Source organism: Leptonychotes weddellii, chromosome 4 (genome assembly GCF_054177405.1).
Source record: "Leptonychotes weddellii isolate Sample4059 chromosome 4, ASM5417740v2, whole genome shotgun sequence".
Classification (NCBI taxonomy): Eukaryota; Metazoa; Chordata; class Mammalia; order Carnivora; family Phocidae; genus Leptonychotes; species Leptonychotes weddellii.
This window is the reverse complement of record NC_138372.1, coordinates 7,551,092-7,577,805: the sequence shown is the minus strand read 5'-3', so window position 1 is coordinate 7,577,805 and position 26,714 is coordinate 7,551,092. Positions and strand designations below refer to the sequence as shown.

The window sequence follows — 26,714 nt, the reverse complement described above, 5'->3', positions numbered from 1 at the left end:
CTTCTTCCATTTGAGAGAATTATCAAATAGCCAGCTTCTCTGCCAGCTCTGCTTTTGAGTAAATGCTAAGAAGTGTTCCTTTAAACACTTTAAAAAGTGACTAAGAAGATAGAAATAGAATCATGTTTTTGTCCAAATAAAGTAAGCTTGGAGACTGTTGATTTCTAAAATGCCACATACAAACAGTTATAAACATGCCATCCTATGGAGTAGGCTTCCATTTCTAATTAGGTACAGCAGATGTGAAAACCTGCATTTCTTCCTCCCATCCCTGGCTTAGGTAACACCATCTTCCTTGATAATTGACAGAAAATCTGGCAGAGGAATATAATCACTTCAGTGTCATATAACTAGTTTTGCATGTTAATTTCCTTGCTGACCTTTTTCCGTTTGACACCTCTCTGAAAGCCCCCTCGTCCCACCCCAGGGTTTCCTCCATATTTGAGACAATCACAGAAGCATTGATGTGTATACAGATTTGGAATAGGAAGATACAGTCAGAGCCCTGGAAAAATGTTCAAGAAGGCCATTAACCTCTTAAGCCAATATAGCTGAAAATACATCTTCAGAATTCCCTGCAGATTGATCTTGACTTTAAGCACAAACCAGTAGAAACCTGTGCTCCCAGGCAAAGCCAGGGCTCTGAGCCGTGTGGTTCTGTCCCAGCCTGATTGAGCTCGGCTTGCAGTTCTGCCCACTTCACTTGTCTTCCCATCTTCCCGTTGTGTTCTTTCTCCATTTGCGGCTTTTCCCACTTGCTTTTGTGAAACTGCTTTTCCTAAGCACCATGGCAATGTCCTGCCATCATTGTCACTGCAGAAAGTTTTAAGAAACAGCCTTAGACAAAGCTGCTCTTAGAGAATGTGTGCTCAGTACTACCCCAGTCCTCTGCATGGGCCTCGTGGAAACTCCTCCCCAGGGGTCACCATGGGGGGGGTCGTATGTCCCTGAATTACCACTTGGGTCCCATGTTGGAGGCGTTGCTCTTTGGTGATAGATTGAGCTCCCTTCCTCACAGTGGCCACCCTGAAGCTCACAGCTCAGTCCTGGCCCACTTCTAATGGACTACAGCCCCCTGACCTCTTTTGTCTGCTGCCCTCCCCCCTTCCAACTCTATTTTGTCTTTCCTACTCTTGCTTTCCCTTCACTGTCCACTTTTTTAAAGTTTATTCTGGTTTATACATTTGAGTCAACTGCCTCAAATTCTCTTTGAAATAATCAGGTTAAATAATCAGGTTCACAAAAACGTCTTTGCAAAGCTATTTCTTACTTTTGGTTTTTGTTTTAAAAAGCTGTGCTATGCTGACAGTTCTGTTCTCTTGCTACTGGATCAATCTGTCTCATTCCCTCCCTACCTATTGACGTTTTTACCTGTCTGCTCCAGGACACATGTAATTCCCAAACCAGACTAACGCTGAAACAGTATAAACTACTCGCATCTCCTCTAAACTTATATATATCAGTAAGTGTAATTGCTTCTTAAGCAATTACATACACATGCATACACACACACCTGGCTTTTGCTTGGTTAGCTTGTGGCATTAGGGTAAGGGCTGGTGGCCTGCTGACTTAGACCATTCAGGCTACTGTAACAAATTACCATAACCTGGGGGGCTTATACAACAAACACTTCTCACAGTTCTAGAAGCTGGGAAGTCCACGGTCAGGGTGCAGGCATGGTTGAGTTGTGGTGAGCACCCTCTTACAGGTTGCCCAGCGGACAACTTCTATCTGTGTATTCAGGTGATGGTAAGCAGAGAACAAGCTCTTTGGGCTCTTGTTAATGAGGGCTCTGATCCCATTCATGAGGCCTCTACCGTCGTGGCCTAATCACCTCCCAAAGATCCCACTTCCAAATACTATCACTTGGGGATTAGGCTTCAACATAGGAATTCTGGGGGATATAAACATCCAGTCCACAGCATTCCTCCCCTGGCCCCCCAAAATGCATGTCTTTCTCAAATGCGAAATACATTCATTCCATCACAACCGCCCTGAAGTCTTAACCCATTCCAGGATCAGCTCTAAAGTCTCATGTAAACATCATCTAAGTCAGGGATAGGGATGAGACCCTAGGTATAATTCATCCTGAGGCAAAATTTGTCTCCAGCTGCGAACGTGTGAAAACCAACAAGTTACATGCTTCCAGAATACACTGCCCCAGCAGTAACAGGAGAGACATCCCCATTCCAAAAGAAATGGGGAAGAAGGAAAGGGTGACAGATCCCAAGCAAGTCCAAAACCAAGCAGGGCAAAATTCGTGAGATCTCCAGGCTTGGGAGTAATCCATTTTGGCTGGATCCTCTGCCCTCCAAGCCCTCTGGGGGACGGTCTGCCTTCTGGACCCACTGGGGCAGAGTCCACCAGGCCTGTTAAAAGCAAGGCAATTGTTCTCCTTTTTGAAAACAAGCAGGCAGCCATGATGATCTCTGGACCACCTCGGGATCATTCTTTTCTCATCTTGAAGAATATTGCATGTTCACAGCCAAATAGCTCCGTAGTTCTGTCCTGTAAAACCCAAGATGTTTGATAGTCTTCCTTCATTCCTTCCTGTCTCTTTCCTTTTATTTTGTTTTGTGGTTTTCCTGCTGGAGCAGCTGATGTGGTCCGTGGTTCACACCACACTAATCCCTTTAGCAAAGCCACATGTGGCCATACCCTCCATGTTCTCTTCCAAACACACATGCTCATTTCTTACAGTATGGGTTGGCTGAAAATTTCCCAGATCTTTTAAGTTCTGGCTCCTTTTTGCTTAATCCACATTCATGTCGTTTCTCTCTTCTCTCATTTTACTCTAAGCAGTCAGGAGGAACCAAGCCGCCCCTCAGCACTTTGCTTAGCAGTCTCCTCAGCTAATACCCAGAGTCACTGCTCGCAAGTTCTACCTTCCACGAAACACTGGAACACAAACACAATTCAGATTGTCTGTCACTTTATAACGAGAGTTGCCATTTCTCTATTATCCGCTAACCGTTCCTCATTTCTGTCTGAGAACTCATCAGAATGGCCTTTACCGTCCATATTCCTGCTACCGTTCTGTTCATGATTACATAGCTGTTCCTTCAGAAGACAGAAGCTCTCTCCCTAGCTCTCTCTTTCTTTCTGAGCTCTCACCAGCACGTGCCTATGAGAGTCCATTCGCGGCACTCTGGGCATTCTTGAGTGCGCACCTCAGAACTCTCCCAGCCTCTGCCCATCACCCTGTTCCAGAGCCACCCCAACATCTCAGTACCCTGCGTTAGTCCGTTCGGACCGCTCTAACAAAATACCATGGACCAGGGGGCTTCAGCATTCCTTTCTCGCAGTTCTGGGGGCTGGAAAGTCCATGGTCAGGGACCAGCACGGTTGGGTGCTGCTGAGCACCCTCTTCCAGGTTGCCACGCTACCACCCTCTCACTGAGTTCTCACATGGTAGAAAGCAGAGCACAGCTCTCTGGGGTGTCTTTCATCAGGGCCCCAGTTCCATCCGTGAGCCACTCCACCCTCATGACCCAAATCACCTCCCAAAGGCCCCGCTTCCAAATACTGTCAAATTGGGAATTGGCCTCAGTGTAGGAATTTGAGGGGAACGCACACATTTGGTCCATTGTACTTGCTTTTCTTTCTTTATCACCTTAAGTATAAGAAAGGGTCTCATCAGCTGGATGCTTTCACTGCTCAGCCCCCTCGGTGCCCAGCTGCAGCTGCATCAGAAGAGGTGCTTGAGAAGTACTGGTTCTGGGGGCGCCTGGGGGGCTCAGGCGTTAGGCGTCTGCCTTCGGCTCAGGTCGTGATCCCGGGGTCCTGGGATCGGGCCCCGCGTCGGGCTCCCTGATAGGCGGGAAGCCTGCTTCTCCCTCTCCCGCTCCCCCTGCTTGTGTTCCCTCTCTCGCTGTCTGTCAAATAAATAAATAAAACCTTTAAAGAAGGGTGCCTGGGTGGCTCAGTCAGTTAGGTGTCTGCCTTCGGCTTGGGTCATGGTCCCAGGGTCCTGGGATCGAGCCCCGCATCGGGCTCCCTGCTCCGCGGGAGGCCCGCTTCTCCCTCTCCCGCTCCCCCTGCTTCTGTTCCCTCTCTCGCTGTCTCTCTCTCTGTCAAATAAATAAATAAAATCTTTAAAAAAAAAAAAAAAAAAAAGAAGTACTGGTTCTGCTCAGAATCCGCACACTATGGCTTACGTGGCTGGGGGTGTCCTGTTCTTTAACAACTGCTCTCCCCTTTCCCTCGGCTGCTCCCTCTAACAAGTTTTCCTAGAAGGGTAAAGGGAACCACAGATGCCGACTTAGAAGCTCAGTTTGGGGGGTGGGCTTTATGGTAACATTTTTTTCCTCAACATTCACATTGTCTCGGAAAGTTTATTCTCTGTTTACTCAATTGTGTAAATGTAAAAATATGAGTAAATTTCAGCAGCTATAGGTTTTGACTAGTAAAGTTTAGATGCCGTGCCCCCCCAACTTTATTGAGGAATAATTAACAAATACAATTGTGTATATTTAAAATGTACAACATGATGCCTTCATACACATTATGGAATGACTATCAAGCTCAAGATCATTAACACATCCATCACCTCACATTGTTAACTGTGTGTGTGTGGTGAGAACGCTTAAGACCTACTCTCAGCAACTTTCAAATACATGACACTGTCTTCTAACTATAGTCACTGCGATGTATATTAGATCCTCAGAACTTGCTCCTCTTACAACTGAGAGTGTGTGCCCTTCAGCCTCTGCCTCCCCATTTCCCTATCTCTCGTATCCCCTGGCAACCATGGTTTTATTCTGTTTCTATGAAATCGGGTGGTTGTTTGGGGTTTTTTTTAAGATTCCACATGTAAGTGATACCATACAGTATTTTTCTTTTTCTCTCTTATCTCACTTAGTGTAATGCCTTCAGATTTGTCCATGTCGTCACAAATTGCAGCATTTCCTTCTTTTTTATGGCTAAATAATGTTCCTTTTTGTGTGTGTGACATTTTCTTTATCCATTCATCTGTCACTGGACACTTAGATTGTTTCCATGTCTTGGCTATTGTGAATAATGATGTAATGAACATGGGAGTGCGGATATCTCTTCAAGATACTGATTTCTTTTTGTTTGGGTATATACCCGGAAGTATATATCCACCGGAAGTGGAATTGCTGGATCATATGGGAATTTTATTTCTAATTTTTTTGAAGAATCACCAGACTTTTCCATAGTGGCTGTACCCATCTACATTCCCACCAACAATGATAAGGGTTCCCTATTCTCTACATCCTCGCCAACACTTGCTGCCTCTTGCCTTTTTGATAGCAGCCATTGTACCAGGTGTGAGAAGATAATCTCATTGGGGGTTTTGATTCGCATTTTCCTGATGATGAGTGATGCTGAGCACATTTCATGCACATGTATTTCATGTGGTCCTGGGCCACACGTCTCTTCCTGAGTCCCCAGCTGGCCTTGACTGGCCTCTCTTTCTGTAGCCCTTCCCGGCCCTGCCTGGAAGGTGTAGGTGTGTGTTTGGCTCTATCCCCCTCGGAGATGTCGTAGAGCGGCTTGAGAGGAGAGCAGCGCTCCGAGGCCACTCACGGCCCTCACGGTTTGCACACGCAGGAGCTCGTGCCCCAGGCCAGAGCAGGCACCGCCGCATTTCAGCCCTGCTGACTGGGGATTCCTCTGCTCTGGCCCGAGTCCAGCCTCTTCTTGTGTATTTGCAGTCTTGCTTTTGTGGGAAAAAAAAACAAAAACAGGAAAAAACCTCTTCTCCCTCAACTGTACTGCAATCTGCAGGAAAACCATCATAATAAATACACAAGCCCTACACAAGAATGGGTTCCAAGAATGTGTTTTTTGGAAAAATGTCTATTTGGGCCCTTTGCCCATTTTTTTTAATTGGACTGTTTTTTTTATATTGAGTTGTATGAATCCTTTATATATTTTGAATATTAACTCCTTATGAGGGGTTATAGATAGCAAATCTTTTCTCCCATTGTGTAGGTTGCTTTTTCAATATATTGATTGTTTGCTGTGCAGAAGCTTTTTAGTTTGAGTCAGTCCCAATTGTTCATTGTAACCTTTGGTGCCTAGAGCTTTAGGTGTTTTTTAGTTGTGGGGTTAGAGGAGATGAGAGAGAGAGAGAGAGAATTATTAGCTACTTCTGCCAGAGGCGTTTGCGCTCTTCTTCCTCTCCTCTTAACCCCCTGATCTTTTTATCCTCCCTTTCCAGGCAGTATTGTGCTGGCTTCTGGCCATCTCAGACTCCCCGCCTGCTTCAGGAAGTTTCTGTGTGAATGCCTGTCCTGTGGGATGCCCTGCTTCAGTGCACTTCTCTGCTCACTCTATTCCTTTGAAAATCCCCGAGTTCTTGTTTTTAAGGTTAAATAGGTTCCCAGCAATCCAAGGACTGTAGGTACAGTAGGAAACACTGAATAAGAATAATGGCTTACCTCACACTGACTGGGTCAAGGGAATGGTTCTTTTTATTGAGTAAAAAATGACTTCCTCACACTCAAAATTATTTGGCATCTGTTATGGCTAAAGATATGCTCCCTCTCTATGTGTTAGTTTGCTCAAGTAGAAAGGAAGAGTGTTGGTTTGCGAAGTATTTTGAAGCCATGTGGTGGCACTGGGCTCTGTTGGGATTAGGTGGGTAGGCTAGAACTGACCTCTCCCAGTGGCTGCTGCCCTTTTTGTCCCCCACCTTTTCGCTCTTTGGCTTCCGGCTCCTCCCTTGCTTTCCCTGAAGACTGCTCACCCTCTGATTTTTCACTGAAGCTTTTTACCTTGCTCTAAATGATAATGGCAATAATTTAAAAACCAATGAGTTTCGGAAGAATTTATTGTAGAAGGAAAAAGAAACTCCGCATGTTTACAACATACTACAGTATTTTATTTTTACAAAGCAAAATACTTACATACAGCATGAATTATTAACCGTAGTGTCATCCACCTTCATTTTGCAGCCACTTTTTATAGACAAGTTAAAAGAGAAAGCTCTTTGAGCCCTTTTCTTACAAAGTAAAAAATAAAAATAGATATGTCTGTATTGACTGACCATTTTAAGGCAGTTTTGTGCAAGCATCCATGAGGGACTTCTCCCCACCTCCTGCTGGAACTCCCCAGCCACCCCTAGACCCACTTCTGCCTTTCGGCATTGCACCCCGATAGAGGCAGAGCAGGGAGTTGCTAAAGGCCCGCCACCAGGCCTGGGGCCCCAGAGACCCCTCTGAGCAAGTCCAGCCTGGCTCAGCCCATCACCAGTGGAACAATTTCTGTCTTAAAAAAAAAAAATGTGTAGACCGAAGGTAATTTCATCAGATTTGAAAAATCAAAACTCTCCTCCACCACTCTCTTTCATGCCTTTCTCTAACACCCAAGACCTCTCCTTGAGGATCAAAATCACAGGGTTCTTTTTTAGGTGAGGGATCTGTTTTCTGCCCTCATACACCTAGGCCTTCAACTGAATAGGTAAAGTGATGTCATAATTATTTTTCTTTCACAGAAAAAATCAAATGGAAAGGAGAAGCTTTTAGTGTCTGTCAGGGATCACGGACAGAGAGAGAGCCCCCTCGGGCCAGCCCCCTGAGAAGTATGTGTGATAACCCATTGTGTTCAAATAATTCATCCCTCGTACTTAAATTTGGTTGTGCTCCTGATCTCTCATTGGTGATTGTAGGCCATTTTCCATCCCTACCTTTCTCTACCCCCTTCCTGCCCTTCCCCCGCCCTCACCCAGCCTCCATTTGTCCCCATTTTCCCACCCCTGCCCCACAGCAGGCCTCCACTTAGGGCTGGAAGTCTTCCGGGCGGATTTTCATCTCCACCCGCCTGAGGGAGTAGCTAGACCCGTGCCACCCGTACCAGGTGATGCCGTCCAGGTGCTTGTTGTGCTCCCCGAGGCGGTAGTACACTCCGTTGAGGTTGGAGTCTGTGCAGCAGTTGTACCAGTAGCCGCCTGGCACGAGAAACAGACCGGGGCTGGGACGCCGAGCTCGTCCTCCCCTTGGAAATAGCTGCCAGACTGGACAGCAGGATTGGTGAAGCTGCTTTTGGAACAGCGGCTAAGCAGTTAGAACCAGTGTCCCCAAAGGAGCACCAAAGCCAGCATACCAGCTCTGCGGCTCTAAATCCATTCTTCTCACGCGGGACTGCCCCCCTCCCGCCCCCGCCGGCCTCCCCCTACCTGCCAGCCTCACCTTTGCGGAGTTGTGCACACTTGTCTAAGCAGTTGTCGTTGTCCTTGTCCTTGGTGCTGAAGGCCGTGTTGTTGTGGTAGACCAGGGCGTCGTTCCCCACGTTGCCACTGTAGTTCCCCAGGAAGAGGCGGTAGCTGTTCAGTTCGTTGCCCAGGACGAAGTGGCTGTACTCCGCGTAGCGCACGCTGCCCTCCCAGTCCTGTCAGGGAGGACGCTGAGCCTTAGGGGAGCTGCAGCGGGCCCTCGTTTCGGCCCGTGCTGCCACTCTCCCCTCTCGGCTCGCAGCCGCGCATCCGGTTCCCGCTGTGGACCGAGCAAAGCTTTCCTGCGTGTTTGCCTTTAGGGGGCCGCACTAAGCTGGAAGTCAGAGGACAAGGGTCCTGGGCCACACGTCTCTCCTGAGTCTCCAGCTGGCCTTGACTAGCCTCTCTTTCTGTAGCCCTTCCCGGCCCTGCCTCGAAGGTGTAGGTGTGTGTTTGGCTCTATCCCCCTTGGAGATGTCGTAGAGTGGCTTGAGAGGAGAGCAGCGCTCTGAGGCCACTCATGGCCCTCACGGTTTGCACACACAGGAGCTCTGGCCCGAGTCCAGCCTCTTCTTGTGTATCTGCAGTCTTGCTTTTGTGGAAAAAAAACAAAAACAGGAAAAAAACCTCTTCTCCCTCAACTGTACTGCAATCTGCAGGAAAACCATCATAATAATAAATACACAAGCCTATAGTGAACAAGAATGGGAAGGGCGCCCCCAGAGTTGTGCATAGTTGTGTGTGGCAGCCTGCTCCGGTCCGAGGCCTCGTGCTCACCTCCATCTCCACACGTAGCCGGGTTGGCCGTCTGGACAGCCGGTGGATGTGCTCATTCCCCAGCCAAAAGTCCCCACGGATGCTGCCAAAGCCCAGCTTGTACTGCTTCCAGTCCCGGTAGAAGGAAACAAGGCCACTCTTCCGTCTCTGAATGGTGGTCCAGCCGCCGCCTGATGTCTCCATGTCACAGAACACCTGTGGCAGAGAGGATGCTCTGGTCAGGGACCCACAGAGGCGGGCAGAGGAGTGTGAGGGCGGCGGGCCACACCACCTTCCTCCCATTTCCGCAGAGCCAGCGGATGTGTGCACGCCCATAGTCATGCTGGCTCACTACGGCCACTATTTGGCCATGTTGGCCGGCAGGAGTGAGGTGGTGGTTTGCTGGGGAAGAATTGTCAAAATTGAGGATGGGGGCAAGTGCACATCTTGTCAGAAGAGGAGAAAATCCACATATGCTCTCGACATGTTCTCTCTTTTTTCCTTCCCCAAAGAATAACTGCTATAGGTCGTGGCAAGAGATGTCAGCTAGTTGGGTAGAGGTTATAGAATTATCTAATCTATGTTAGGAGACTTGGTGTTTGGTTGATAATGATTTGAAGGGGCAAAACAGATGATGCCTGGGGAGGTTCCCCCCCAAATTGAGTGTGTGGCTAGCTCTCTGTATTTAGTATGTTTGATTCTCTGTCTTGAGTTTCCCTTTGCTTCTACTGTGACAAGCCTCATTGCCCCCAGCCCTTTGAGGGGGCGGAGGACAGATGGGAGCACCTGGGCTGTGGGCTCTGCTGACCTCACCTCCAGCTCGGGGCTGCCCAGAAAGTCATCAGGAGGCAACTTGTACACTCCAGAGATGCGGTAGTTCTTCTGGTAGAGGGACGAGCAGTCATAGATGGCATCTACAACAGGAGCAAACCACAGGGGTGAGCATCCAAACCTGGGAGCTCCACGGCAGGTGGGCATCCGTGTTGCAGCTCAGTTGAGAGTTTCAAAACTGAGACTTCATTTCTACCACGACATTCACATGAGTGTTCATTATTAGGCCGTGTCTGGATTTTGGAGAGGTGGGCATTGGGAGACCAAAAGGGGGTATATTTTGGCTTCACTGGTTGGGGGGCTGAGGGGTAGGGAAGCCCTTCACCTGGATAGCATCAGTGGGATAATCAAACGGGTGGTTTTAGGTTAACTCTGAAATCGATTATCCTGCTGAGGTTCTAGGCCATGAATTCTGGAAACATTCCAGTGCATGATGGCTACATAACAGATGCTCCTGTTTAATAAATTCAGCTTCTGGGACAGCCAGCCTCTCTTACCACATAAGTCATGAGTAGGGTCTGCTTTGGTTGTTTGCCTGGTTGGTTGGTTTGTGTGATGGTTGGTGGTGGTTTTTCAGAGGTAATGGCTATTTTTACCTATGAGAATTAGCTATTTTTTATCTAGATTACCTACTAGGACCCTAATGAAGGGAGATAGATTTCACATCTTATTTCCCCCCCGCTTCATCTAACACTGCTCAATTCTCAAATGGAAATGCACACACCCTGAGGAACGCTTAGAGGCCTTCCCCTGGCAGCATTATTAAAACAAGCAAACGAGAGCACTGGACAGGCTGGTTTTCACTCGGGGTGATTTAAGTGCTTCCTTGGCTGCCCAGGGGCTACTGCCTTATGCCAGATTTGGTCTCCATGTTGCAAATCTCAAAGAGCACCATGGAAGAAACCGCCTTTCCTGATAGGATTCAAAGAATGGGCACCCTTGCTATCCAGGAGAGGCTTCCCACCCTCTGTGTCTGGGATTCTTTCCTTGGTGGCCCCTGCACTGGGCCTTCAAGAAGAACACACCGATGGCAGCACTTTTGCCAAGAACCATCCCAGGCAGAGCGTCTTGCAGGAGGGGGTGGGGAGGCACGTGCCTTCGCCATCAACCCCTTCATTTTCCATAATGATGAAAGCATCAACTTACTGCTTTCTCCGCTGGCCTATCTACTAACACAGTATGAAGGTGACCCAGCACCTGGTAATAGAGAAGAAAAATGAGGAACCATATCCTGGGCAAGAAGAGGAAGAGGCACAGCAGGAGAGCTGCCTTTGTTTGACTCCCCAAGAAACTCCCTGCTGGGAGGGGAGCAAATCCCGACTGGAGGAGCCGGGGGTGGCAGGGGCAGGTTCCCAGCTGGCTGCTCTCCTGCGGGTCTGGTTTCATTTCACAGGCCAGATCAGGACCCACTTATCTGGAAAATGTCCTGAGGATACCTTTCTATTCTAGTCCCACACCGAGGGGCAGGAAGTACATGCTTAGAAAGCGATTTATACATGGTGGTTTATTAATGGGATGTCGAAGCTCAATTTCATGTTGAGGCTTTTTCTTCATTAACTGAGAGTAACCAGTGATTTAGTCTGTCATGTCTTGACTTGGTCTATGATGTGACCAAAAATTTTTATATCAGCAATAAGTGACATAGATATAGGATATTCTCCTTACAAGTAATAATTTCCTGATGATTTCGGAAACCCAAATCTCTTCTCCCTGAACAGAAAATTGACCTTGGCCAGTCTAAGCCAATCTACCTAGAAACTGAAAATTATTTTAGAAAACATTAAATGTATCTTATTTTGGAGCCACTGAAAATCCAGATCTCAACATTGCATTTTCTTATTTCCTATAATGGGAGAATTTTGTTTGAGATCATGGGAAGAAATAGAAATCTCAGAAGCAGGGACCCTCGAGGAGCCTGTCCTTTCCTGAACATAAAGGAATTCTTCATCTGGCTCTCGGCAACATCTACACCTAATTCTGAGCCAGTGGGAAGAGTCAAGTTTGCAAACAAGACACGAAATCCATTAATGCTTATACCACTAAATCTTCGGGACATGACAGAATTTGGCTTCTAGAACAACAAATGTCACAGTTTTGGTGTTCATTCCTGTTTCCTTGAGATTGAGGGTACAGCCTGTCAGCTCTGGCTAAGGAAGTGGGCCAATCAGGGAGACTTGAACCCTGTTTCTAAGATTTTCGATGTGACTCTGGGCAAACCATGTTGTCTCTCTGCACTCTGGGATGGTAATTCATATCTTTCATATGCTGAAACATATTGTGAATAAAGAGATGGTGCAGGCACCAATTTATAGAAATGTACAGAACATTAGAGCCGTGGCACATACCCAGGAAAATATACCCCAAAGAACCCCCTGTCATCGATCTGATGGCCAAGATATGTAGAAACCATGGTACAGACAGAGACACTCGGCCGTTTGAGCAAGAAGAGTGATGAGTAGTAGATGAACGTGTTCTCCTTACCTGCCAAGGTCTGGGTGACAGTCTGGGCCGCCTGCAGCTGCATAATGTCAATCTGGTTGTTCATTTCCGAGTACTTGCTCTCCGCGTCTGTGAGCCGTGACTCCATGCGCTTGGTGCTGCTCTCCAGCTCCATCACCTGCATGACCACGCTGACCCAGTCCCTCTCCTGCTTCTGGCTCAGTTCACTTAGCAGCCTGCTTAGATTGGCGATCTGGGCCTTGAGCTCCTTTGCCTCCTCACAGCAGGTGGCCACTTGGAGCTGCACGGGTGTCTTGCGTTTTGGGGGCTTCTGTGGCCACGCTGGGGGGCTGACAAAGGCCATGATGAAAATGCAGAGCCAGGTCACCTCTGAGAGAGTCTTTTTCAGCATCTTTCTTGGGCCTGGGTGAGGAATGATCTTCCTTTTGGGGATCTGGATATGCCCAGCTGAGGTCTGCAAAGCTGGAGCAAATTACAAGTGTGCACTTTCTCCCTGGATGGGCTAACCACGCTCTTGCTTTCTCTTCCCTTGCTCTTTCTTAGCCTTTGTCAAAGCTTCAGTTTAAAAGTGCAAATTAATTGGGCTCCCTATACCTTTCCCTTCTTTCCCTGAACACTCTACAGACTCAGCATCTTAAATATTATCTGCTGCCTGCACCTCCACCCCCACTGTGGCCGTGCATGGTGCTTTAGCCCCTCCCAGCTCATCTGGGAGGGTCAGGTGCCTGTTGGGTGAAGTCAGCGTAAACTTAGGCCAGAGGGGAGGAGGAAGACAGGGGCGAGTCTTTCTTTCCTTGCCTGCATAGTCTCTGGGCTAAGACAAGAGGACTGTGAATTTGTGTGTTTCCAATTTCGCCTATTAGATTATGCCCCTGCCAGCCACTGGCTCAGCTCTATCAGCGAGCAGGGCAGGGTCAGAAGAATTTCCAAATTCCATTCTAAAGGTTACATAACCATGGGGTGAGTCTAAGATAGGCAGAGAGAGTTGGGAATAAGACTCCCCGCTCACCCAGGGAGGCCTCTTAATGTAATCCATGCTGTTTGTATGAGGATCTGGTATATTTTGGCATCCTGCTGAGTGTGCTTTTAAACAAGGCTAGTTATTCCTTTCTCTGATCATCATTCAGTGTTTTACAAAACCCTTATTCCACCTAGATCTAACACTGTGTCACATTTGAAAATCTCCAACTTAGAAGAACTCTAGAAATAGAAAGACTAAGCCTCTTAGGAAGCAGAAAAAGACTTTGTAGTTTGTATCCACAGGATTTGTTCAGTCATCTTGCTTTATATGTACTTTCTCCATCAACAAGTGGGCCAGCATTAGCTTCTCACACTTGGCATTTGACGAGGAGGTGCTGGAGAAAACAGCAGGGACAAAAACTCAGGAGTGACGGACATGGCTCTGGGATGGTCATACATGCTTCCATCCATCTGTAGACACAGCAGAGAACAGGCCCATCCTTGGCCTGTGTTTCAAAACTTGGAAAGTACATTAAATCATAGGGAGAGGAATCCCCGTCACCTAATAAATCCATATCTATAATCTCATTTCCCTTGTCCTATGTAATATAGTCTGCCGATCTGAAGCTATTCTCTCTGTGTGATATATATCCCTGAAAATAGGGTTACTGTTATTTCTCATATACTGTGTTTGAAAGGCACTGCTCGTTTGAAAACAAATGGGAAAAGCCTGGGATTTCAGCAAACCTTAAATACTTAACATGAGTTTTTCACTGAGAATGTCTACAGAGGTCCCTCCGTCCTTAGACGGTAAGACTCTGTCTTTGGAACATACTCTTGCCATTTCCGTCTTACAGAGCCACTGAGGCAGTCCTCGTACTGTTGCCATCCGGTGTGGGTCCTTCACACACGAGCCTGATACCTGACAACCCTCCTTCCCTGCCATGATCCCCCAGAGTCCTTTTCCAGTTGGGACTTCTGGCTCCCCAGAAAGCCGTTTCTGTTCAGGAGGCTCGAATTACCACACGGTTTTTTCCCTTCTGAATGAAAAAGCGGGAGTGGCTCGGGTAGATCAGGGTTTGTTTTCTCCTCTCCATAGTCTCCTTGCCCACTGAGGGGTCAGGACATGGCTGGCACCCTCTAGCAACTTGTCAGCCCCTGTTCAGAATTGGCAGCCAGTCCCCGCTCTCTTGACGCAAATACTCAGCCCAGCTGGGCACTGCGGTTTGCCCCACGGCATTCACTAACTCGAACCCAGCCCCAGCTGTCAGCCTCTGACGGGCTGCTGAACCCGTTGAGGATCTTCAAGTCGATCTCCTAGCCGACGGCCGACGCTGAGCTTGTGCTGCGCGACCCACACGGCCATATGGAGCGTCATGTGTGACCCTGCCATCTTAGGGCTCCCCTGCAGTAACATGCTAGACAGAGTACCACGGAACAGTGGGGCTTTATGGATTCCCCGCCAGCTTTTTGTTTGTTCTTCCCAGTGGCCGCTTCCCCGGCCCAAACAGGAAACTGTTATGAATAGATTTTTGTATTGGGGCAGAAAGTGAATCAGTCATTTGTATTTGCAACCCATGGTGCAATCCGTCCTTGGGGTTCATAAGTTTGGATCAGAAGCGTCTAGCTGTTTGCATGAATGCCTGCTCTCTGACATTTATTTTCTGAAAACCAATTTCTAACATGAGGTATAAGTTGGAGACAGAGGCTTTCCTTACTTGAAGATTTTCTTACATCAACTAAGCTGCCCAAATGTCAGTAAACCCCCACCCCAATTAAAAAAATCTGGCAAATTAAGAGTGTTTCCCATGCCAGATTATCAGTCCTCCAAACATCCACAACCCTGCGATGTCCTAGATTCTGAATTTCTGAAAGAAGGAAAAGTAAACCCTTGTTTTGAGTACAGCTAAGCCAGTAGAGAAAACCAGGAAGGATGTGGCAGACTAGACCGGTTTTCCTTCTCCAAAAAGCTATTATTCCCTTCTCTGCCCTTCAGCGAATAAAGTGACCATAAAAATGGGAATTAACTGAGAAAATCTGGAAAACCTGTGTTGGACACCTTGCAGTTTTTCCTTTTCTCTGTTTTGCTGGTGGTGAAAGAGGGTCAGCTTGGTGTTCCTGGGAAAGATGTTTATGAAAAATCAAGCTTATATTCTTGATGAGAAAAGCCAGTGAGCTCTCACTTAGCCTGAAAGTTCTCAAGGACTTCATAGTCTGGGCTGCGCTGCCTTGGGCTGGCACCAAGGACTGGAGGCGTTTGAGCAGCCTGGGGATTACAGAGCAGGGAAGGGCCTTGAGGTGGTCTCTCCTCCTACCCAAATGGGAGTGTCAAGTCTCATTTTCTTGAAAATGTCCCTGTTAGAGAGACTCCTCCTTTCTAATGTATTCCTGTCCCTGCCTGCTGTTAAAACCATCACTGGCAAAATTGGTGAGGGAGAGAAACAACTACCCTCAGAACCAAACTCTCAGTTTATTGAATGAATTCAGCTCAGAAGAACCTGCCTTGTTGTTAGTTTGTGTACTAAATGGTATTTTACTTCTCCTAAAGTCTTGTAATGTGTCACAGCTTGCTTTACTACATGCAGCCATTTCACACCTGACCTTGTGTCACTCCAGCCTATTTCTGTCCCAGCTAAAAGCCCACATCCATCCCAGAAGGTACATCCATCTCTTCCCTAAGCTTCTCATTCGCCACTTCTGCCGAAGAGTACATTCCGGACAGGTTAGAAATCATTCTCTCCGGCCTCCTCCTAGAGTCTGTTATTCACTATGGCACCCGGCAAAAGAGTCTGTCTCAGCTCCCCCTCAGATTGTAGCAAACACCGGTTCTGTGAGCCGGCATGCAAGTTGCAGAGCATGGTGACAGTGCCGGCCCAGCCTCAACTGCCTCACAGTTTAGTTGGAGAAACAGACAGCTGGGCTCTAGGACAGGGTGACACGAGGACGGGGGCACCGAGGAGGAGGAGCGCCCAACCCAGATGAGTTTGGGAAGGCCTCCCAAGGTGAGTGATCCCCAGGTTTCAGAGAAAAAGAGGAGGTAGCCAGGGGTGGAAGGGAGCATCGTGAGCAAGGTGCAGCTTTGTGAAAGAACTTGACTTAGTGGGAAGACACAAGTAGTTGAGTGTGGCTTAAGAGTTGGGAGCAAGGGGCGGGGGGAGGGGGGGCAGTTAAAGCTGAGAGGTGGAGGGGAGCCAGGTCCGAGGGACCTGGGTGTGAGGGGTGTGATTGCTACTCTGGAGGCAGAGGGATCTCTGGAAGGAATCTAAGCAGCTTTGACCTCTTGTTGCTCTGTTTTCCTCAGCCTCACTGGGAAAGTGGCTTTTTGTAGTTGGCAAACAAGGTTAGAACACAGAACAAGATTAGGATTTCTTGAAATCTAACGCATTCATATTAAATGCCCTGAAGGGATCATCTGGCTTGAGGATTAAGGAGGCGGTCAGTATATGAAGGACTTGAAATAGTTGGGTCTAGAATCAGGCAAATCTGGGTTCTAATCCCTTTCCATCACTTGATAGTTATATGACCCTAGGCAAATTACTTCTTTGGGTTTACAGATCTGTGCAGTGGAGATGAAAATCATAACTACTTTACCTCACAGAATTTTTGGTTAAATAAAGGAAAGGATTAAAATAGTTAAGGCATTTTTCAATAAGAAAACTAAATTTGGGGATGCCCGGGTGGCTCAGTAGATTAAGCGTCTGCCTTTGGCTCAGTTGGTGATCCCAGGGTCCTGGGATTGAGCCCCACATCGGGCTCCCTGCTCAGCTCGTAGCCTGCTTTTCCCTCTACCTGCCACTCCCCCTGCTTGTGCTCTCTCTCTCTCTCTCTCTGACAAATAAATAAATAAATAAAATCTTAAAAAAAGAAAGAAAATTAAATTTGGAGGAGTTAAACTACTAGAAAACAAAATTTATCATAAAGCTACCGTAAGTAATTAAGGCAGTATGGTGTTGGCATGAGGATAGACTCATAGATAAATGGAGCAGAATCAAATGTCCAGAAACACCCACACATATGTAGACACTTGATTTATGACAAGGGGGCACCACAGAACAGGGAGGAAAGGATAGTTTTTTCAGTAAGTTCTTCCAGGTCAGCTAGGTAGCCTTATGGGGCAAAAGAGGACTCTTGACCCTTACCTCACACCACACACAAAACTTCAAGTTCAGAGGAGGTTTGAGTTCTACATGTGAAAGGTAAAAACTGAAGCTTCCAGAAGGTAACATAGGATATTATCTTTGGCATCTTGGGATAAGCAAAGATCTCTTAAGCAAGATACAAAGAACACTAACCATCCAAGAAAACATTATCAAATGCAAAAAAAGGAGTAATCTCTGTTCATTAGAAGACACTATGAAGAGAGTAAAAAAGCAGGAAGAGATCTCCAGTACATACCTCTGTGTACACTGTCTCCAGAGGATATGTAGAACTCTTACCCAACAATTTTTTAAAAGGTAGCCAAGTTAAAGATCAGCAAGAGATGTCAATAGGCACTTACTTCACAAAAGAGGATCTCCACAAGGCCAGTGAACGCATGAAAGGCTGCTCAAGCTCATTAGTCATGATGGCAATTCAAATTAAAACTGTCACATGCCACCACTAAACCCCAACTAAAATGGCTACAGTGGAAAACACTGACAGTAGCCAAGTGGGGATTTTCATATACTTCCCACGGAAATGTAAATTGGGAAAACCACTTTGGAGAGCAATTTGTCAGTGTCCTTGAAAGCTGAACAAACCCCGTACAGTTCTACTCTAGGTATAGTCCCAACAGAAATGCGAACACACTTGCACCAAAGACATGTACAAGAACGTTTGTAGGAACACCACACTCATACTAGCCAAGAGCCAACAAGCACCTAAATGCCCTTCAGCAGCCAGGTGGATAAGTTGTGGTATATTCATAGAGTGCAATAGTCTTCAGCAGTAAAAAGGCAAACTCCCATAGCGTGCAACAACATAGATGTATCTCCCAACATCATGTTGAGTGTTTAGGTGATGTTCAAAAGCTGGCAAAACCAACCAATTGTGTCAGAAGTCAGATAGTTGTTGCCTCTGGAGATGAGCAGGGAGCCATGGTCAGGAGAAGCCTCTGTTGTGTGTTGTGTTCTCTTTCTTGGTCTGGGAGGCAGCTACCAGGGTATCTTCACTTTGTGATGATTTATCAAGCTGTACCCTATGTATACTTGTGTATATATGTGTGTTATACTTGAACTAGGAAGTTGATTCAAAAATACGTAGGGCTCATGAAACAGTAGTGGCAGACACATAGTCAGTGTCTTTAAGTATTATTATTTAGGGGGGACTGGATGGCGCAGTCGGTTACATATCTGATTCTCGGTTTTGGTTTAGGTCGTGATCTCAGGGTTGTGAGATCAAGGCCCACATCTGGCTCCATGCCGAGTGCGGAGTCTGAGATTCTCTCTCCCTCTCCCTCTGCCCCTCCTGCTTGTTCTCTCTCTCTCTCAAATAATAAATCTTTTTTTAAAAAGGTATTATTATTTAGGTATATAATTATCATCTCACCAGAAAAGCCCTCCCTGCCCTCCCGAATCTAAACTAAGCCGCCAACGTTAGTCTCCATCTAAGCGCTCTGTTTTCTTCATGGTATTTACCTTCACAGCACTTATCTTGGGGTTTGTTTTTTTGTTTTGCATATCTACTTAACTGACCTGTAAGCTCTGTGAAAGCAAAGACCTTATCTGTTGTGTTTATCATTGTAGTTCTAACATCTAGCTCTTAGCACAAAGCCTGAGACCAAAAAGGTCCTTCATTGGAACTTGTCCAGTGAAAGAATGAATTCCCAACAGAAGGTTCTCTTTGCCTACATAAACATCTGTCATGGAGACTTAGAGTCTCTCTCCATGGTCATTGGCAGTACTTTGTCATGGTGAGGCCTTCATCATTGGCCACCACATTCTGTCCTGCTCCGAGTCCATTTTTCTTCTGTAGGTCTTAGTTACAGAATCAAAGGCAGTGAAAACTGGAAGCATTGAGATCACTTGGTTCAACCTTGTATTTTAATCAGTAACTGGAGGCAGCATCCTTACTGTATAATCACTCTGTCTCCCTGGAAACCATTGATTTGTGTCTCACCCCTCTTTCTTTACATTTGAAGATGACCAGCAGGAGGACCACAGAGCATTTGGGGCAGGGTTTTGTCCTGCTCTACCTTCTTGCAGAGGCCTGTGTAACCGGCATATCTGATTACTTCAACCTGCATCAGCCTGTTAGTGAATCATCATCGTGGCCTGGGGGGGCCAGGTGCAGCAGCATGTGTTGAAGACAGAACAAAGTAACATATCCCCATAAAAACAGCTGCATCTCTGGGCAGCTCTATTCCCCATAATTTCCCCAGGAACCTGACACATCTTGCTGTCCCCGAAAGAGGATGAAATGCCCATTACGTTGCAATAGCAGAAAGTCACTGTTGCTGGAGACAAGACCCTGTCCGAGGTACAGGATAAGACCACACGTTGGTATCCAGCTGCCCTGGGGCTGCAGAGCTTCCCTTCAGGCGGACCTCTGCCTCCCTGACGTAAGCCGCACTAACGGGAAAAGGGGACTGTAATTCTTTGAGAATGTTAGAGAAATTGAGCCAGTTGCACCAGAGCAACCAGTTAACGGCAAGCGTGCCTGGGCTTTGCAGTCTGCGGGCAAGGGGCTAGAGCGTGTATAAAACCCACTCTGTCATAATTCTAAACACATGTTCCCAAACTGTCACCACTGTGTTGCTTGGAAGTATGAGTTTTGCTTTTCCCATTGTGTCCTGGCTTCCAGAAAAGGTACACAGTCTTGTTCTTTTCCCTACCTCTGCTGGAAGCAAAAGCACTCTGGCCAGAGGGGTGAGGATTTGCTCAAAGCTCCTCACTTCTCGACAAAAACACATTCCAAGCCTCTGGACTCATGCTGACTTCAGAAGTGCAGTGTGCCTCTAGGAATCTGTCCCCCCCGGGGGGCAGCTCCATGCAGCAAGAGGGTGCATGGACCAGGGAAGCCCCTGTGCGGCCAGAGCGTGAGCACAGACCGGATCTCCCGAGCCCCGTCTTTTTCTGTAATGCCCTCTTACATCCGGCCAGACTCAAGAGGTCAGGTCTCTCGCCAGTCACCGGCAGAGCATACATTTATTTCTGGCTCTTCTGAAGACTTCCTACAGCTTCACTGTACAACAGCTTGTCTTTATAGAGCACCTTCGAAACCCCAAGGAAAGGTGCTTTTCAGCGCAGAAAGCTGGCCATCAGCGAGGAGCGGGACAAAGGGAGGAGTCCTGGGGTTTCTCGTAAAGCTGACCAAAAGGACAGAGGGTCTTTCATTGCAGCCCAAGATCAAAGGGGGAAGCTTGCGGTAGTTCAGTAGTAAACGTCTGCCCCTCCGCTGTGTCTACCTCACCCTCCGGGATGCCTTGAGATTTAATGGGACCTCTCTTACGGTGAGTTAGAGGAGCTGTTTCTGAGTTCTATGTACCCCTGGGGCTGGGGCGGCAGGGGTTACTGCTGGCAATTAAACCACGTCCCAGTGCTCCGAAACCTTGAATGACATGCCATATCATGATTCAGAGATGTTAAAGTACACGTCTTACAACTGATGAAATGCAGTAGGTGCTGGGTTCTGCCCCACACCCGCCTCTGACACAGTTTGTCCAGTGTCGGCTAGCTGTGCTGGTGGTGACCCCACTGGTCTCTCCAGATTCTTTTGGTCATCTCATAGGCTATGAATCTTGGTAGCCCAATGATAGCGTGTCCTGATCATCTTCTGTCAGCCTGTCCTGACCCAGAAGTAGGCTTATTTTTCTCTTCTCCCTGATTCAAGAATGGGCATCGGCATTTCAACAACGCGACCTCTCTCCCTAGTGGAGCAGAAGGCCATCTCACCTCTGCTTACCCCCTTAGGAGGGGAGGGCTCAACGCTGCCGGATCACTAGAAGCCAGCTCGTTTACCTTTCGTGTCCCAGCTTCATGCCCATAAGGGGCGGAGTCAGAGCTCATTGGATATCGGGAAGCCAGGAAATCAGGATGTTAGCCAAAATGTCCACTCTGCTTGGGAGTCAGGGTAGTTGAAAATGAGCTTTGGGTTCACCCGAGCAGCCCAGCCCACTTTTGTTCCCTCCCTGACAGCTTCTCTTTCTACTCGTCTCTCTCAGAGCTCGTCATTGCTCTGAGATGCATCCCAAGAAGCATTAAGGAGAAAAACCTCCAGGCATCACCAGAAAAGGAGCAGTGCTCATTGTTGTAGAATAAAAAGATAATGACCAATTTGTCAAGAAGTGTTGACAAGAAAGATAAAGTTGGAAGTAATTAACTGGCTGACATGCTGGGAGTGATGTGTCTGCCCATGGCTCCCTAAATCAGCCAGAGCCTTGGAAATGTGACAGCCATTCATCATTTTTACAGCATGCCTCTGACAGGCCCCTGGGTTGGAAACCCGGGCAGCACAAATTATGTGCCCTGACACTCCGGGGCCACGCGGCCTCACAGTGCCTTACACTGGGTTGTGCTCGGGCACCTGGGCCCCACATCCAGCCACGGGGGTGCGTGGATGTGATGTGTCAAATGGGACAGCTTGCCGGCTTCTCACTGAGCGCTGTGTTCGTCCTCAGGGATGGGCGCTCTGCTTCCCAGAGCCGGCCTTGCAGACTTCTACTGGGCAGGTCACGTATCACTCGCGGGAGAGCGCCGAGTGCTCCTGAGCAGCGCGCCTAATGCAAGTGCTGCCCGCCACCAGCCTCCGGGAAGGTGCACCCGGGAGACCGATCTACAGGCATGGGAGCCGTATAGGCAGGACGAAATCATGGAGATTAAAAGTAATTTCCAAGCCGGGGTGCCTGGGTGGCTCAGTCGTTAAGCGTCTGCCTTCGGCTCAGGTCATGGTCCCGGGGTCCTGGGATCGAGCCCCGCATCGGGCTCCCTGCTCGGTGGGAGGCCTGCTTCTCCCTCTCCCACTCCCCTGCTTGTGTTCCCCTCTTGCTATGTATCTCTCTGTCAAATGAATAAGAAAAATCTTTAAAAAAAAAAAAAAGTAATTTCCAAGACTGGATCAAGTGGGAAACATCTCTGTTGTGTGAAAAAGCAAAATACAAAATTATATGAATGCTCTGCTCACCACTTATTTATGTAGAATATGCATACTTGAAAACAGTATTTTTAAAAAGGTGGTTAAATTGCAGTGAAGTTGAAGAAAAAGACAATCTTGGAAAGATAGGATTTTTTGTCTCCCCTGTCCCTCATCTCTGTCCCTACACAGCTGTTAGCATTCTGTCTTTTTTTATTCTTGAGAATTCCCACTTTCTCACATACAGATTTAGCATGTCCTCTAGGTATTGTGACAGACGTACCATTTAAACTCTTACTGAGGGAAAGGGTGAAGACCAAGCAAGAGCTCTTTACCCTTAAGACACTCTGCTGGGACATCAGGAACCCATTTGATTGTCCAAGGCAAGCCCCCTCTTCTGCGTCAAATCTTTTTTTATCTTGATGCCTTAGGTGCCCTAGAGAGCACCAGGGACACCGAATGTCCCGGCTTTGAAACCTCCTAACGAGGCTGGACTTCCCTTTGTTAATATGTAGGAAAGGATCGAAGTGACTTTTCCTGAGTTCCTGAAGCAGAAAAGGGAAGTTTGACCCTAACAGAGTCAGGGGTGCTATTGTCATCAGCTGACTGTGGCTTTCGGTGGATGACTGAGGCCAACCAGCCTGCCTTCACTTTCCTCCTGCGTTTAAATCGTCCCTCGCGGCCTCTCTCCATGTCACACTTCAGATGCTCTCACATTGCCTTCTGTCTTCACGCTCTCCTTTTGCTTTTCATTTACCCTATTCAGAGAGAGGCTGTCACATCCTTGAATTCCCCAGAGTCCCAGGGTAATTGCCTGATAAAGACATCGGGGCCCAGCTGGCTTCAAATCTTCCTGGCTCTGGGCAGGAATTGAGCCGTTCTGTTTTTAGTCATGCTTGGGGCACAGAGCTAAGTCTCGGGGCTCGGAGAAGGGACAGGGAATGGTGTCTGAAGCAGTTAACCCTCTATAAGAGAAGCAAGATAGACTGCTTGATGCAGTGGTGAGGACCCAGAGCGGTGTCCAGCTTGGCCTCATCTTGGCTGGTCAGGAGCTCCTCGGTTAGACCCTCCAGGGTCCCTGTCAGCTGTGTTGCATGTCACCAGCCTAGCGCTAAGGGAATTCAGAGAATTCTTACTTGACAGGGAACCAAATAAAACACAGACTGTGGTCTGCACTAGAAATAGACAGGAGAAAGAAGGCCCAGAGCCATTTGGGAAGCGAGTGCATAATGTTCTCATAAATTCCTGATGGGAGCACTAGGAAAGCCTAAGTGGTCGCCCAGATGTGACCACAGATGCTTCTTATTTGACTGACTTTCCGACAGGCTCGGGCTTTGCTCTTAATAGCCTAAAGGTCACCGAGGCACTGAGGCTAAGAGATGAGGTCGATAACCAGATGAGCCATACAAGAAGGAATTAGTTACCAGCCAAATTACTTTGGATTTGACATCAGTCCAGAAGCCTATGGAGCAATGACTTCGAAACCCCTTCAGGAAACAACAGAATTCCTCAGGTCATTTGGATGCCAAGCCAGAAGCCTTCTTACTGCTGTGCTGTGGGTCAGCATTAAGGCCTTGAGCAGTTAGCCACTGACCCTTGTGGTCAGCCTCATCCTGCACGTGAGAAGCACTGAGGAAAAGCTTGAAAGGGAGGGTCACAGAGACGTAAGCAGGCCCCCCTCCCCGCCCTAGCTCCTCAGCCATCACTCTTGCTGGGGCCACGAGAGACGCTCCTTCGCATCTGAGTCGCTTACTCACCCTAGCACTTTCCCTGCTTCTGAAGAGGAATTTTCGGGTGGGGGGTGGGGGGAAAGATTCCGATGTAATCCGTGTGCTAGGGAAGGCATTGAGGCAGTTCCTTGTCCTTACTCGTTAATTCGGCCCGGCTCTAGAAGGCGTTTCCCTCAGTTGCTAGGAGTTTTCCCAGTTTCTGGTTCTCAACTCAGCTTCCCTTAATAAAAATTAAATCTTGGGGTGGGGAAGGGGAGGTGGGGAATGAGCGAAAGTGCTGTAATCGCCTCTTCCCCTCTTGCTGTCCTCCCTCACTGTGTTGGCTCGTGTCTCTTCACGGTTCCTCTAGCACCAGGTTCAGTGGTGGGCGCTGGGATTTATTACACAGAGAGGCCATTTCTGGTTGCTCTGAAGATTCATGTCAGTTCTCAACTGCTGTTCCTGCTGGAGACGGAGCAGAATGCAGACAGACCCACTGCCACGTGAAGACAGCCGTGGGATTCAGCATCCACCAGCTCACAAAGCTCTCTTTTCCTGGGGCCTCAGCGCTCGTCCAGAGGAGATGGGAAATCCGTCAACATGTCATTCCAGCACACTGTGCTCTGGCACGTTGCCGCCTAACCTCCAACTCCCTCAGCTTGTTTGTTGTGAGATCTTTTTACCTGGACTGATGTCAGTGGGGTCTGGTTTGTGTCGTCGAGCCGGGACTTGGCACGGTTTGCCCTGTTTACGCCTGCAGCAGTAATAGGGAGAGACTGAGGGGCACGCAAGGGAGCGTTTAGAGAATGGACTATAGAAAACTCCCAGCTGCCCCGTAAAACAAGAGCTCATCATTAACGGGGCTTTGAGAGAAGGTGATTTCCTCCCACGAGCCAGTCTTTCCCTTCAGTCTCATAAAACCACATCGGAGTTTTTAAAAGGGGACTATTTCAGAGGACAGCCACGTGTCACCCAAGTAGGCAGGAGACTGGGCACTTAACTACTGAGTTTCCAACATACACTTATTTATCCCACACTTTGCAGTCTGGGCTCTGTGAGCCTGGCAGCCTCAAACAGGCTGCCTTGGAAAAGCCCGCTGTGGCCACCTGGCTGGCCATTTGGTTGGGAGGCTCAGGGCATAGCAGCAGCTTCTGAAAGGGAAGAGAAGTAGGGGATGGGAGCTCAGGGGTCAGAGGGGAGCGTCAGCCACGGCATCCCTGAGGAAGTTAAAATGAAAGCCTGGCAGGGCTGCTTTCTCCTGCATGGCAAATTGTATGGAGAGAGTTAGCTAATTGATACACGCCGTCCAGTCCTTGCTTTCCTTCACTGCATAGCTGTTCACGCGTGCCTACTGATGCAAGGGTAGAAGGCTAAGGCAGAGCTTTACATTGCAGAGCTTACAGCACACCCTTAGTTATTACTTAAGATCCTTTTTAATGGTACAGTAGCCTATGACCTGGACCACAGTTGGTTCATATGTAAAATGGGAATATTAATATTAGAGTCTACTTCATTGAGTTGAGATAATACATATAAGCAGTAAGCCCAGTGCCTGGTACATGCAGTAAGCTCTCAATAAATTTAGGTATCTTTCTGTTGTTATTATAATACATTGCCTCCCACAGTGGAATGCCAGAAGTCATGGAGAAGGAGAAAAAGCAAAGGTCCCAAACAACCAGGAGTTTTGTTGACCTACCTCTAGAACTTCTGCCTGAGCAGCTGCGCCCTCCAGCAGCCTTAGAGCACACGTGGGGGACTCCATGGAAGGCAAGAAGAGAGAAATGGAGCTTGGGGAGAAAATCCTATAGGAAAATAAAGGGGGGAACAGGGAGGAAGAAAGAATAAACGGGGATAGCAGCTGGGTAACTTAAAATCCCTACTCTGAACAGTCGACCGTAGGTGCGTACCGTCTCCTTTCCTTCAGGTCCTCGATTCAGAGGCCAGGGATTTCACAGTTGAAAGGGACCCTTTCTCCGACTGATCCCACCCCTTTTTCATGGTTATGTTTTAGTCCATTTAGTCGAAGTTGTAATGTTGCAGTGATTGTCCATACTCTTGGACAGAGCTTATCAGGAGTCTCATGGCACACCTCCAGGTTTCCTGGCAGTTGCTAAAGGCCTGGTCGCTGGTTCCCCCAAGGAACCCAGCCCCTCTCTTTCCTTCTCACTGGGCTCTGCACCCTCCCCTGCCTCCGCCCACATTTAGGTGGGAGGCATCAGGCAGGTGACTTACTTGGACTTTCCCTTAAAGGAGTGGGGGCCATCTGATGAGTTTGGGTTGTTTTTTTGTGTGTTTTTAATTTGCACACTTAAGTTGGTCTGTCCTTAGAAGAGGGATATCAAAGCTATAGCAATATGAAGGTAAAATTCATATTTTTCCTCTGAGGTTCCTAACCACTACTTCCTGATTTTGGTCAGTTTGTTGTAAAGCTCTCCTTTTTATGCATAATGAGTGGGAGAGTGGAGTGGGGAGAGCCTTTTGCTTGTCTCCGGTTTTGTGTTGCTTTGTCCCGAGTGAGGCAAGCTTTGGCGGTGTTTATAATTTATTCTTGAAAATAGCATATGCTCCAGAACACAAGATTGGAAGACATTTATTGGAACTCGTGGATTTTTATGTCTGATTCTTAGAGTTAACTTCTTTTGCTTTAGGCAAGGAACACATTGTCTTCCTCACCAGAGCAGTTAATATTTCTACCACGGCCATCCCAGTAATCCACACTGGAACCAAAAAGAATACATGGACTATATAATTATATATATTTACATGTGTTG

The 26,714-nt window shown here is 47.7% G+C and overlaps 2 protein-coding genes across 6 annotated transcripts in view; one reads left to right on the top strand and one right to left on the bottom strand.

Moving 5' to 3' along the window:
* MTOR (mechanistic target of rapamycin kinase) overlaps window positions 1–26,714 on the top strand; it is a 124,254-nt gene that overhangs the window by 52,317 nt on the left and 45,223 nt on the right. The gene's annotated exons all lie outside the window — the stretch shown is intronic.
* Window positions 7,698–12,884, bottom strand: ANGPTL7 (angiopoietin like 7). Its single transcript, XM_006735503.3, has 5 exons — window positions 12,248–12,884; window positions 9,749–9,849; window positions 8,957–9,151; window positions 8,157–8,355; window positions 7,698–7,915 (listed from the first exon to the last, which is right to left on the bottom strand). The coding sequence occupies exons 1-5, from the start codon at window positions 12,615–12,617 to the stop codon at window positions 7,746–7,748; spliced, it is 1,035 nt and encodes a 344-aa protein (XP_006735566.1). The 5' UTR covers window positions 12,618–12,884; the 3' UTR covers window positions 7,698–7,745.

Bases quoted from the DNA above. Each gene is read 5' to 3' on its own strand.
- ANGPTL7 (XM_006735503.3), bottom strand. From the start codon at position 12,617: ATGCTGAAAAAGACTCTCTCAGAGGTGACCTGGCTCTGCATTTTCATC. The intron at 9,850-12,247 runs GTAAGGAGAACA...CTCCTGTTGTAG, and splicing joins TGTCACCCAGACCTTGGCAG to ATGCCATCTATGACTGCTCG. The intron at 8,356-8,956 runs GTGAGCACGAGG...CCTCCCTGACAG, and splicing joins GGCTACGTGTGGAGATGGAG to GACTGGGAGGGCAGCGTGCG.